This window comes from Clavelina lepadiformis, chromosome 2 (assembly GCF_947623445.1).
Source record: "Clavelina lepadiformis chromosome 2, kaClaLepa1.1, whole genome shotgun sequence".
NCBI classification, from domain to species: Eukaryota; Metazoa; Chordata; class Ascidiacea; order Aplousobranchia; family Clavelinidae; genus Clavelina; species Clavelina lepadiformis.
Window position 1 is genome coordinate 8,977,774 of NC_135241.1, and position 14,823 is coordinate 8,992,596.

A 14,823-nucleotide genomic window follows, 5' to 3' on the forward strand; every position below is an offset into this window, starting at 1 on the left:
CTTGATAGAACTCTTTTTTCTTTCTAGCATCCAGAGCTTCCATAGCAAAATGCTAAAAACTGGTTTGTTTTTTTCTTGTTTATGCTCTCTATATTAATACAAAATTTAATCTAATAAGAACAGTTTTGCCCTTGAAAATTAATGATTTAATGCTAAACGTTCCCAGGCCTGGATCTTAGCGAGGACACCGTGATAAAAAATTTTTTGATATTAATGTTTTACGTAGATATTATTCTATTTCAGCTTTAACATTTTATGATCAGTCTCAAACTCAGACATGATTTTGAATTTTGCTAATTATATAACTTAACGCGGATAGACGTTTCAAAAAAGCGCCTTTATATCCTCTTGTTTAAAAGACGACTGGCTCGAAATGCGAACAAGGATTAAGGAATGAAGAGAAAAAACAATAATTCTTTGGTCAAAAAGAATTGTTCCCTGCTGCTACTTAGCGGACAGAGTAGTGAACGCTACATAACACTTTCCTTCCTTCGATAATGTGAAACGAGGGAAAGCAATGTATCACTAGATAATTAATAAATAAAACTATAAACCAGACAGGGAAATTTTTCACAATAGAGTTAAGCATGTCATACGATTTGGCCATCGCATCCCAGAGACAGCAGAAAGGAGTAAATAGCCAAAAGAGGCACAGATAATGAAAACACAGCGGGAGGCAGGAAACAGTAAAGAAAAAGTTATCGATCTTACTTCCGCGATTTTAGACGTGTGGAAACCAAAGTAGGCTTTACCAGGGATCACGAGAAGTGACCGTGAACAAACTCACCGGCGACAACTGGTAGTGGACAACTGACCGGCAACAAATTGGCCGGCGATCAAATTAACCGTGACGTAAATTGGCCGGCGATGAAATTAACCGTCGATAAATTGGCCGGCGATCAAATTAACCGGCGACAAATTGGCCGTCAAAAGGTCAAAATTCTAATTCACTATCTAGTCGCTATCTAGTCACTATCCAATTTAGTATGTGTATTGCAGTCAAGGTTGCCACTCGTAGAGTTTTTTGGCCCCTTGTAGGGTGTAGGGTGACCCTACGGGTTTTTCACCTTTATTCATAGATTTCCTATTGTTACATGCATTTTCCCGGTCTAGACGAGTTGTTTGATGAGATTATGAAACAATGCGTTGTAGCCTATCTCATGTTGTAACAATGGACTCATTGCAATAACAATGGACACTTTAGTTAAGTAAATTGTCAGATTGAAGCTGTACGTCAGGACTCCCACGGTCAATTTACCTCCCGGTCAATTTTCATTTCGGTAAGTCTGTTCCCGGTTAGTTTGTTCGCGGTCAATTTAGATCACAGTCAGTTTGTTCGCGGTCAATTTACGTCGCGTTCAGTTGTCCCCGGTGAGTTTGTTCGCGGTCATTTTCCCGCGGTCATATGTCGTGGAACCGCTTTACCATATGACACGATATAGGGTAAAACTGTAAAAAAGAAGGTTTAAACAAAATTCATATTATCCGATACTATGCAGACCGATAAAAAGTTGAAACAAATGTGAACCATCAAAACTACCGCGTACGTACAACTATAATACAGTAATGCTTTTCAGAAGATTGCTTCAGTGTGAGCTGGGCATCGACGCCTGTGTGTTAATCCGCCGTGAAGCAATGCTTCAAAAGATTGGGTAATGCCCGAAAGTTTACCGAACAGACAAAACAACGTCACCTCTATTCGGTGCAACCACTCGTCGGAGTGATGTTGATTTGTCGTTGAAAGAATGCCACTTGTCGCAGCAGAAAAGAATATTCCCGTATTGGGAAAAAACGGCAGTAACAGTAGTACAACACGTCGAAAGCTGCACATTCCCTCGCACATCCTTCTGAACACGATTGTGCACTACACTGCAAAAACTGAACGGTTGCTTTGCTAAGCTGACTCCAATCTAGACTGCAATTAAAGGTTGCGTTTCAATTTTACAGGGGTCATCAAAATATATAGCGCAACGAAGAACATTACGCTACATGTATGTGTTTTTGAGCTGTTTCTGGTCTACGACTACGGCTGACTGTGTATCATTTTATTGGCATATAACATGTGCCGAAGCATAGCCATAACTTGATGAGGAAAGACGTTTCAAAAGTACGCCTGCATGTCCCCTTGTCTACAAGACGACTGACTCGATATACGAACAAGGAATGAAGAGAAAGAGTATAATAATGGTTCGGCAAATAAACCTGGTTACCTGCCGCTACCTAGCGGACAGAGTAGTGAATGGTACAAGTATTTATGTGTATGGTTTCTCATTAAAAAGTCGTTATAATAAAAGGGTAAATTTTGTTTCCAAAATTTATGGATCAAAGTACACGTGTGTAGGCTAAACAAACTCTCGATTGATAAAAGTGTACTATTCTTCCTGCTTCCTGTTATCATTTCTTCAAATTTATTACAGATTTTTCGTAACTTGTTCCTTAAAGATTTCTGAACATGCTTCCACACAGGTATGCAATATCGAGTATAAATTTCCATCAAAACGGGGTAAAGGATGGTTAGATTGTCTGTTGTATTAGGCTACATTGAGTTATTCAAAATCGGCAAGAGGCCCCCGCAATTGTTTCTCGTTTAACCCCAACTTTTCGGCTCATCTTTTCATCATCCAGCTCCAATCTAGATAAATACAGCTCCAATACAGAGTATGCCTATAAACTCAGGGCAGATGTTGCCGGCAGAGATTGACTGACAATTAAGAGAAAATGTGGGGCTCTCATGAATTCATGTCACATGGCGAAGCCATGACTCCTGTGGACTCATCTAGCGACAAGGAGGAAAAAACTAAGTTGTCTTCCAAATTGCAGTGGGTCTCTTAGAGGAGAAAAACGAGTGTCTGGTGTTTGTTTGCGAGGTTCTCATTGACAGTGAGCTTTCTCAAAAACATGCTCTCAGCTGGAATACTGTTGTGAGACGGTAGACTACTTACTGTTGTTGTATCACTCTGATAAGGACCGTGTCTCCCTTGTCACTTACCGCTGAACATCTTAAGTGGGGCATTTTTTTGACTGGTTTAGCCGCTTTGGGTTGAAGAAATTTCCGGAGATTGAGAAAGTGGAACTCTCTATCATAATCAATAGCTACCAGACATGGAGTTGCAGTCTGACATGATACGCTATACGCCACGCAAATGCACAAGCATGCAATGTACTATAAAACAGCGGTACAATACTCAAGGATGAGAAATTTTTCAATTAACAGCTAAATACTTAACTGTGTTTGTGTTTACTTGGGTATTTTCACAGAGGTGCGCGGGAAGTCGATACTTTGAAAGTATTGTCGGTAACGGTACCGGTACTTGGTAAAAATAGTAGGCTACCGACGGTTCCGGTATTCGGTACTACTATAATAAAAGTACTTTTTGGGTACTCGTGTACTTTTGGGTATACTCGGTACTGGTACTTTTTGTATAAATGATGCTATTGCAAATGCAATGTTTGCCGCTATTATGCTCCCGGTAAAAATTCTTCCAGGCCAAGCATATGTGACGTTGTCACTTGTCACTTGTCAGTGAATCACTTGTACTTTTACTTGACATTTCTAGATTAAAAAAGATCAACAGATGCTAAAATTAGTATTAAGGAAATAACATGTATGTTTGAAAACATACTTGTTAAAATTTTGAAATAATCACGTGAAAAGTACCAAGTAATTGAAAATAATTGAAGAAAGTAATTTGGTACAGTAATTCAGTACTTATGTGTTTTCGGCCCACCTATGTGTTTTCAATATATTTATATGCCTACTGTATATAGTTCTGGTGTGCATGCACATCAACACATTGGTTGAAATGACATTTACAAAAACTCAAAAGTCAAGAGCTTTGATTTCTTTCCATTGTATTCAACGCTTTGTTCACAAGTTTTAAGCTAAAAGATGCGAAGCCAAAAACATCGTAAATGGAAATATGTCGAGTAAGGAAAGTCCTTATCAGGCCCCTCAATATGAAAATCACCCCCAGAAAATTTTGAATTTACATGGTCTAAAATGCAAAAAAAGTTTGCTTTTCTGTCAAAAATATTGACAAACTGCCCGTCATTTTTTGCATTTTCCTTTCATTTCTTCGTTGCTATCGAGCGCCTAGTAGCCTACCTCAGAGGCTTGCCAGCAGAGAAAACAAACTTTTTCCGTCTTGACATGATGTTTTAAATCACGTGACCGTTTAAGCATCAAGCTATATGAAAGCAATTTCAAAGTTGGAGGGGACCATCTCACACGAACTTTCGATTTACATAATTTTCTCTTATTCTAATTACAGTTCATATAGCCTAGCTAATTAGCATTAACCAATGAATTACTCCTGTCCTGAAAAACTGCGAATAGTTAGCAATGATACTCGTATGCACTGTTTTTTCTTTTAGAGTGCGTGTACACAAACAGGAAGGCAAGGTGCGACCGCCTTGCTCGTCTCACCCTAAAACCACTACTGATGAAAATATATATCGGTTTGCTATGGATATTGTTATTATTTGTATTCTGTATGTTCAAGAAAAAAAAACAAAAATCATTTTCGGTATAATAAAGATAGTGGCATTATCATTAAATAAACACCTATAGTACAAGAAAACAATTTATAGCAAACCAATTTTGAAAGCAAAGCTGTAGGATAAGCTATGACATTACGATTATTAACACTTTATCTAATATGTCCGATATGTATGTCAATATTGCGTCTCTTTTTAATATCAGCAAACTGCTTTCAGAATAGGGGAAACAACTAAATAATGTACATGTACGTTTAGAAATTTCGTTAGGTTACAACTTTTGCTGGTTGAGTTACAACAACAATATATTTACTCGTAGTTTCAATCCGCTCACAGTAATCGAGTTCCATAAATATAGTGCCAACATGAATCAAAGGTAATGTTATATGATTTTCATTGTGGCTAAAAACACAAAGCTATCATCTCTTTCCCAGGTCAGCAAAAATGGGACTACTCACATTTACCTTATATTAAAGGCAGAACAATAACATTACCAAAATGCCAAGTTTCATACACAAAGTTCAAATTGGCTTAAATAGTTTCCACTAAAGACTCGTATCTGCTCAATACTTCTCTATAAACGGTCTTGTGCTTCGTCCGTTCGTTGATGGTCTTATTATGATACATTTTTTTGTTTCCAGTTATGGTAAAATTCCTTTGATGCAAGTAACATAACGTGCCCGCAAAATATTGCTTTTGCGTCATGAGAGTATATAACTTGTGGCGGTTGAAATAATTGTCATACAACTTTAGAAACTTTTCTTTCATGCCATAGGCAAACAGAGGCTTTTTGTGATATTGATAGACAGTTACAACAAAAAGCACGTGATATCTCTGTCTGCATAACTATAACCGGCTCAAAAGAATGTAAATATAGCCGGTGATGTCATATTGCGTAATAAGCTCCTATATGAAGGTATTTCTAATTGACCGGCCGTTTAATATTAAGTTTTTTAAATGGTATAGCAACAAATTTGAATATTTTGTAACGTGTGTTTGATAAAGGAGGTTGCTACCAAATCATAACTTGGAAACAATCGGACTAGATTCTAGTCATTTGTTCTAGCCACTAGAACAAACACACCAGGCTACGTCACTTTGTCAACAGAGAAATTCTCTCCCAGGTCAGTATTATATCAGTAAACATAAAACAAAAGTAAAATGCTTACACAAATGGTTTGCAGAAAAAATTACATACCTTTATCTTTTGTTCAGTTATAACTTAAATAATTTGCGAATCATTTTATCATGAAATATTTCATAGGACCAATGTCGATTGGTCATTAACAGTATTTTATGTGAATGGGGATTCCCCAACTCTGCGAAGGTTTTAATGCTCATGTCAAATTGCCATTATTCACTGTACGATCTTACGTTATATGGCGTGAATTCCTCTACAGAAGATTATATTCTCAGGTATAGCGTATATATTCAGCAACAAAGCACAGAATGGCCATACAGCTAGAAAAACTGACTAAAGTAAAGCGCTTTTCAAAACTTCAACAATCCGATTGATCCGACAATTGAAAGAAGATCAACTTTAAAGATTACCAGCGAAAACTTTTTATCAATTCAAGATGTTCTTGCAGGTATCAGATTCAATATAAAATGCAACAGTTATTTTTTTGGATGATAAAAACATATGATACCGATATAGCTTTTTTACTGATCTTTATCAAAATGTTTTTAGAAATTCGTTTTGTTATGCTACGCATTTGCTTTACTGCTGAACGCCATCCCAATGTCACAAGCAACGAAAAACGCGAACGACCAAAGACGGTTTATGAGGAGTTTAGGAAGAAGTGCTAGACGGTAAGTTTCTCGGCCGAATTTTGTGAGCAAACTGGTTGCTAAATTATCATTACTTTTACTAACTTCATAAAAATAATTTGGATAAGATCAGCATATTTTCACAAGGTATATACTTACGTATAGGAAAACAAATATACTGCATGTGTTAATAGATTTATCTTAAATAAATTTTACAACCATCCGTAACCTTTTTGACAGAATATTAAACGAAAACGGCTGCAAATTTCACCTTACACCACAAAAAAATACAGCTGGATTTGTTCATTGGACTGAAGCCTATCTTAAATGCAACAATCTCGACAATGTTGTATTGACTACTGTGCTGTGTGAAAAAAAATGCTACAATCCAGTGAAATGTTCAAGAAAGTTTAAAGGCAGTAACAAATTAAAAGGGAAACCAGTTATGATGGACCAACGTATTGAAAACAGAGATGACACAGTTTTTACTGTCGAGTTACCTATCGCCTGTCAATGTGTTTCAAAATTAAAGAAAAACTGCAGGTTGAACACACATTGAGCTCATTTCTATTTTACATCGGGGATTAAAACGCTTGTCTACTTATTGCCTATTTATTTCTTTTACGTTCTATGTTTATTTTCTATGCTGTCTAAGTTTTACATTGGTTCGACTGTGCTTTTTAATGCTACTTTTTGTCGTGCGAAAGTAGTCATATGTACAGTTACATTGAGTACTTTTCATCTATGTGCAATTTGTTTATTGGCATTTTAGAAAGTCGATCATAAAAACACACTGCACCAAAACTTTCTCTTAATCATAAATGATGTAACGTTGGTGTTTAATATTTTTATTTATGCCTGTTTTAACAAACGTACATTACACCAATAAAAGTTGTTCAAAAATTAAGAATTTCAGGTGTCAAAATAAAGAGGTATTACTAGCAAATAATACAAATAGTCCGGTCAAAAAAGCAGCTTTTTAACACTTTAGTGAAGCAACAACGATTTTAAGTTAATTGTAAGAAACAAAATACACACAAATGTGGTAAAGAATTATTAGTATAAAATTGAGATAATTTGCATATTGAATATCTGCGAAACTTCATTAGCACAAAATTTCACTAGTTTTTTTCTCAGTTATGCTTAGAGGAAGCAATATATGCAGTTAAACCGCAGCGTATCTTCATCTAAAATTAAATTGATCCATTACTGATATTTTTATAGGTATGGAATGTAATTTTGTTTTCATTTTCATTGGAATGAAGTTATTTTATCATTAGTGAATTTATTGGATATTACGTCACAAAACAAACTTAGAATATAACTTATAACTGTAATAAACGCGGCTATAAAAATAGCAAAGGACGTAATACAATAAGATGCGAGTGTAATAGCCGACTAGTGGAATTAACCGAATTTCGGATATATTAGTCGTACCTCAGGGATTTTGTATATTCACTGTAAGTGAGATTGCACCGGTAGGGTTTTTTGAAACTGGGATTCCCCCTAACAGAGACGTCAAGGAATTCATAAAAGCAGACGTAAAGTCTTGGGTACCACTTAAGTTCCTTCTACTGTCATATCTCATTTAGTATTATTAGGGGATGTTTACTGGGCTGTGTTATTACCAGGGTTAGTAGCATATCCTTTTTCGACTCTAGCAACAATTACAGTACTTTTGTGATTATTGCCATATATAGATGCTTCTAGTAATGTGAAGTCGCACATATGCTGTCAGGCCAACCGCAAAGCATTGAAGTTGGCGTTGTCCTTGTGTGTTGTGTTGTGTTGACTCCATTTTTGCAAAGCTAATGGTGCCTGAACCGTGCTAACCCAGTAGACCATATAGTAAATTTTACTAAGTAATAAAGTAATAAAATTTTACTAAGTAAAATATAAAAACAGAATATAAGATGGCACTTTATAGGGTTAACTTTTATTTTTAATTCTGTATTTGCAGTTTCAACCAAGACATCAATCCACAAAAATACCGTTTACCGAGATATATATTATGAGCAGATAATCTACGATTGACATTACATGACATTATGTCCATGATATTAGGCCAACCCTGGAAAATTCATAAATGTTTAGTTGTTTACATTAACTGGAGACCGTTGCCAAACGAGTGAAGAAAGAATGGCTTCATTGTAGCGAAGCCCAGCAGGTTGGATCAGATACGTAACCAAGTCACTAAACTCGAATCGTAAGTCAATTCAAGTTATTTACGTTTTAAGACTCAGGTCAAGTCGAGTCTTTTAGTACAAGTGACTGTATGGTATGGTATGATAATCTCCTATTGTAGGGCTGAAGAAAAGTTTTCGCTCGACAAAACTCATCACCCAAGTTTTTGTATGTTACGAATTTGCTGAGTGCCGAGTGCCGAGTTTGGAACCTTCCACTTAATAGTAGCAAATGTCGGTAATGCCTTGCCCAAGGACATAACAATCGTATAACGCCACTGGGTATCGAACAGGAAATACGCATTTATTGTGAGGCCAGTGCTCTAACCACTCGGCTATCGAGCCGACGGTATGTAGAATTCAAAGCGCTATCAAATAAAAGCTATAAGCCAATATTTTTGACTTGGAAAAGAAATTTATAAGCTTCTTACTTCAATGAATACTTCAGTTCTATTAACGCTTACAATTAAAAAAATAACCAAGGGGGTCGACAAAACCCATTGCTAATGTTAAGTATGGGCGATGGAAAATATCTTGAGGCGGGGTCGCAACTGTAAGAGCGGGTGCTATTGTTTAATAGCAGCCTGTTTTCCAATAGCAAACTACTATGACTGACTGCTCAATGCTATCGCTGGCTGCTCAATGCAATAGCAGTTTTTACTCTGATGGGTCAGGGTTAGCACCTTGATGTGTCAGGGGTAGCATCTCAACGTGCTACGAGTAGTGTAGGCTGTGTAGTGGCAAGTAATTGGCGATTAGGCGACAATGCGGTGCCAGGGCAGTCAAGGTTACTTCATTTTAAACTATAGTTATCGTAATCATTTATAGTTTTTATATCATTAGTAATGTAGGCTAACGGTATGGCGGTTTCATTTTACCATCATTATCATTTTACTTTGATGGTTTTATGTCAAAAAAACTAGCTATTTGCCTGGGCTAAATTTGCAAAGTGATGTAACAGTCCACATCCATGCGAGTAATTTCAAAAGAAGATCCATCAAAACGAATCAAGCTCACTTTTTGCCTTAATGGATATTCAGAAAGTGAGGCGCCTGGATGCATGAGATTCATTAACATTTACATTGAACTTTTCATCTTTCCGATTTATAATAAACAAGCAAGCAGAAGTTGGTTGGCCACTAATTGATTTATTATCAACAATAAAGGATTGAAGACATAGTGCACCTCTTCACGCCAATTTTGTGTCTTGATTTCTCACCAAAAGTGCCATAGCTTACTTTCCAGTCGGGATCCTTTGGGCATAATGAATAAGGGCGCTGCTAATTGGTTTAACTGATGTATGCATGCAATTATATACAATTATACAATTAGGTTATATTATATACAATCAGCACAACATATAGCCATGAAAAACTTGTTTAATTTCAAGACTTGGTGGTACAAGAATAAATCCCAAACGTACTACAGGATGTGTTATATCATGGTTAATACAGTCACTTATCAATTAGGCCTACATAGTAGGCATTACACTTGGAGTACCTTTGCCATTATAGAAAGGGTTAATTTTTATTTGTGGGTCAAGAAAATTGTTAGTGATATATATATTCCTTCATTTTAAAAATTTGCTTACAGACCATAATGTCTGGAACGTTGCTTAGCTGCTACTTTTTTAATTCATTTCACTGGTAGATCATTATCAAAATTAATACAAGGTATCACGTACCAAATCACATGGTCACATGTATCACATGGTTCTTGGTCCCCTGTTGCGCTACCCTTGAGCAAGATTTGAATGGCTCTTGTTTCTATTCAGTGGATCCGATGAACAGTTACCAAACTCTGGCAATACAATGGAAACAATAGTGAAAGTAGAATAATTTTCTTACCGGAACGATCCCGGAATTTGTTAATCCCGTCCCGAAATCTCAACTCTAATTGTAACAAAACAATCAAGAGTAAATTTACTTTTTCCCGCTCTGTATTGCTCAGTTTGAAAACTTGAAAAATATTATTAGAAAGATTTCCAGCACAAAACGATCATAGTAATTATACTCTTTAAACATTTGGAAAGTCATACCACTTGTAGAGTGAGCTGCTTTTTTTCCTTTTTCAAAACCGTATTTTTACGTATGGCTCTGAATCCCATTTTTCACTCGGAGGCCCTCTAAAACAATGATTTTCAAGCGTTTTCGTACTGCTATCATTTTTGAACAAACAAATTTGACCAACGACCGCTTACAGAAATTTCGATTTACGTAACGTAATGTTACGTCAAATGTAACAATCAAGGTTAGGACAAAGAATTGTTTCTTAACGTTTGTTATGATAACTTCACTTTTTCGCCATAATGTCATGAAGCATTGTTTACTTTAATGCTAATATAAATATCTAACTTGCTCTAACCATCAATGACTACTAAACACGTAAAAATACTCGCCAAACTGAAGTTAAACACTTTCACCGTGAAAAACTCTGCTTTGCTGATGCTCACCAGTTAGCTATGCACGTGCAAAAAAATGTATTACCGTTTCGTCAATTACCGTTAAGCAAAGACAAAACAACTACATTTTTCTTTGGCAAATAACTGTCAGCTATACGTCGCATTTTCTACAATGAAATTGCAGCGGCCTGGGTGGTATTTCTTAATACTATTACATAATTTCTTGCAAAGCTAGGTGTTTTCTAATTATTGATTGAAGTTTATGGATTTGTTTTTTTGCTAAAGATGTAAAATGTCGATAGATATTTGAAAATTTGCTCAGACTAACTTCGTGTTAACAATTCTTTTAGTACGTTACCAGGTGGTTACCCAGCATCTATTGCAGGGGTGGGCAAACTTGTTCAATGAAAGAGTCACTTGCGGAAAAATATGAACACCAGCGAGCCGCAAAATCAGTAATGATTGCCAATTTGGTTGATATATTATTAGTAGTCATTTTGGGATGTTACTTTTTAGCTAGAAGACCCATAAAAAACATGTCGGCGAGGCGCACTTTAACAGCCTTTGCCATAGACTCCATAGAGTATAGAATCTATACCTGAAAACAATGTCGGATTCTATGTCTAGTGTTACGTCATAAACGAAATGCTGGCCTAAATAAGCAAAACAATAGACAGAAACGTTCATAAACGGTACTCTTGGTAGCATTTACAATTTTTTTGGAATTTTACGGTTCGACCAGAAGAGCCACAAAAAATATGCCGAAGAGCCGCATGCGGCTCGCGAGCCGCAGTTTGCCCACGTCTGATCTATTGTGATAAGAAGTCTTTATTAGAAATAACCTTAACGTTGATTAATTATTATTTATACATGTCTCAATGTGTCAACTTTACCTATTGGTAAAGCTCCCATTGTCTAAACATGTGTTTTTCATATCAAACATTTTAACTCCCATCACCTCATGTATTTAAGCATGCACTTCTACCAGCTAGCAGAGTTATCTGAGTCAATCATCGAAATCAACAGATGAGTTGTGTATGCTAGTCATGTTGATTGTAATTCGATAGACATCTTATAAGGAGTAGTATTGCTCATATTCTTGGGTATTCGTAATAATAAAAAGTGTACAGCACTTATAATAAAAACCTTTTTTTGTAAACTATTTCTGTTGTAATATTAAAACCTTTCAGCCAACAAAAGGCTACAGTATTCTAACTGGACGCAACATAGAGTCAGATAATTTAACAGGTAAGTTAAGTACCCACCCCTATGCTAAAAAAGTCTCTTCAAATTGAAAGCAGTTATGAATCAAAATCATCTAAGTTAAAGTGAAAAAAAAAAAAACTAAGTAAATTTTACAACTTCACAAAAATTTTGCGAATCCCAGAAAAAACGCTAACAACCTCCAGTTTGAAAACCTATGCTCCAAAACATGTCCACCCAGTCATAGGCTTGTACCAGTCCAGTTTTTTGTGTCACTACAACATATTTCATGGAGCTGATAACTGCATGTAGACTAATTTTGCTTTGCATTTTTTTCAATGCTTGCGTCACCTTGGAATTAAGACTAATACCAGTACGCCGTACCGACAATAAACATTTACCGGAACGGCGTTCCGGACAATTCCGGCTAACTTTCATCACTTGACCACTTGAAAAAATCGAAAATCAAATAAAAAATATGTATCCATCAGTTGCAACTTGCACGATGGCTAACTCGGTAACAGTAACCGGTGTTTGAGCAATGAGGAATAATCTGTATAATAATGAATATTCAATGAGTTTAAGCCATGCGAAAATTTCCCAGGTCTAAGGATAAAGATTATGATGATACTGTACCATACCATAGCTAAGAATAAGATGCGATCTAAATGCTCACAGCGTTAGCAAATGTTTGTAACAAGTCACCCAGTGCATTACGTGATCAGTACTACGTCATCAGAAGATTTTCGAACAGCCGCATATCAATGATGTCAAAGTCTTATGCTACAGAAATAATTAAGCAAACAACACAGCAGTTTTGCAGCCCTCACACAATCTGGAAACCAATTTCAAATAAAAAGGACATTCTTCTGCATGACAAGACGTGAGAACGTCATGGGATTGTAGATTACCTGGCGCCTAACTTCTCCTATTCCAACAACTCTAATTGACGTGAACATATGTTAAAACCGTGGGTAAATCTATGCTACCGACCGGAAAAGACACGTTACTCTGTAGCGGCCTAGGTGGTATTTTTTAATACTATAACATCATTTCTTGCAAAAGTTTTTTGTAGTTTCAAAAGGTTAGAGTGTTCTAACCGCACGTTACAATAGATAATTATAGTTCAAGAAGTAAATTAAGTTAAGATACCCTCATAAGTCAAAGCCAGTTCTTCAATTTTATTGTCCAATCAGACTCTATAATCCAACTTTTACAGCAGGTCAGGTATATAGACATGGTAGCAGCGAGACCTTGAATGTGCATCATTGCATTTTTGGGTTTATTGCGGAAGTTCACTAACACATGACGTCACAATTTGGGCAGCAGGGTCCAGTGCAGTATGCAAATGCATCACACAATGTCACGGTTATATATTTCTGCACTAAACCCGTATTAACTCTATCCAAACCGGGCTTGCGATTTTACGATTTTACGATTTTAACTAGATGTGGCCGACACTGCACACACATTTTCAATCGTTAATTACACGAAAACTATATATACGTCGAAAACCGATCGGATTTTTACAGTTTAGTAGCAAAAACATCTGGCTTCTCGTATACATCATAATTGTAAAACTAAAGAAAGTGAATTTAGTGTAAATTAAGTATTCGTGAAAGTGATACATTTCTAGAATTTTTTCTTATTACGCCGCGCAACCGCTCTGCGGAAAGCCAGCTGACCACGAGAAGAGAACGCAAGAGTCGAGTTAGTGGTGCGTAAATGAGTAAACGAAAACGATGCGCTTCAATGCGAAGAGGGAGCAAAATTATGAAAATATGACAATATCTCAAAAATGACAAAATCCAACATTATAAGACAAACATGGACAGATAGCTGAACATTTTTCAGGAAAAGTCACCAAATTTGAAGTCTCTACAGCAAACAATGCAACTGTACGCCACGTTTTGCTGTGACTGTGTGCAGGAGAAGGCAAACCTAGTGAAAATAGGGTTAACTCAATCAATTATTTATTTTTCGTCAAAAGCGGGGTGGGGACGAAAAATCAGGCCAGTTGTTACAAGCACGCGCAAATGAACGGAAAAAAGTGACAAAGCCGAAAAGACTTAAAACGTTCTCAAAAATAATTACGGTAATAAATGCTAGTAACTACTTGCATCGCCATTGAACCCATAAAATTAAATTCATAAAACTTAAGTTGAAAAAAAGCGAAATTAAGCAGACAAGCCGGTGGCGTGTTCAAGCAACAGATGAATGAAAATCGCTTCAATGCTGTACAATGTGAAATGAAAGTCCATCATAAAAGAAACCTGGTGTTAGTATACTGTCAGACCTATGATATAAAGAAAGTATCTTCTTTATATCGTTGATCAGACTGATGGGCTGTTCCTACAGCATACTACAGTTGCTTCAGTAGGCTATATCTTACTTACATAAAATTTTCATTATAATTGAACCTGTAAAGCCTAGGCCTATACCTGTACAAGATAAGATGCCAAACAAAACATTTTGCCCGACTGGAAAGTGTGGCATCTGCAAGCACTAGATTCATCAACATAAACCCCGAATAATTTACTCATTACAACGATCTGTAAAAAATGAGCAAAAAATATAGGTTGTTTGACCGTCAGTTTTAGGCTGAATAAACAAAAAATTAAGGCTTCAGTGCACGCCATCACGGCAAAATTTAAGTGTTTACACATATGATTTCTCGTCAAACTGCAGTACTGTACATTCCAATATTTGCTATTTAGCAAACAAGTATTACTGCAACAGTATAGGCTATACTATAGATTATAGATCTTT

General features: G+C 36.3%; 1 protein-coding gene across 1 annotated transcript; it reads left to right on the top strand.

Moving 5' to 3' along the window:
• The first annotated feature begins 5,983 nt into the window (after nt 1–5,983).
• LOC143444890 (uncharacterized) lies at nt 5,984–6,826 on the top strand. The gene is made up of 3 exons (XM_076943684.1): nt 5,984–6,086; nt 6,188–6,309; nt 6,508–6,826. Exons 1-3 carry the CDS (start codon nt 6,075–6,077, stop codon nt 6,824–6,826), a joined length of 453 nt encoding a protein of 150 aa, XP_076799799.1. The 5' UTR covers nt 5,984–6,074.
• The last annotated feature ends 7,997 nt before the right edge of the window (nt 6,827–14,823 follow it).

Excerpts from the sequence above, each read along its gene's own strand:
- LOC143444890 (XM_076943684.1), top strand. Across the intron at positions 6,310-6,507 it reads TTAGGAAGAAGTGCTAGACG|AATATTAAACGAAAACGGCT; the intron begins GTAAGTTTCTCG and ends CCTTTTTGACAG.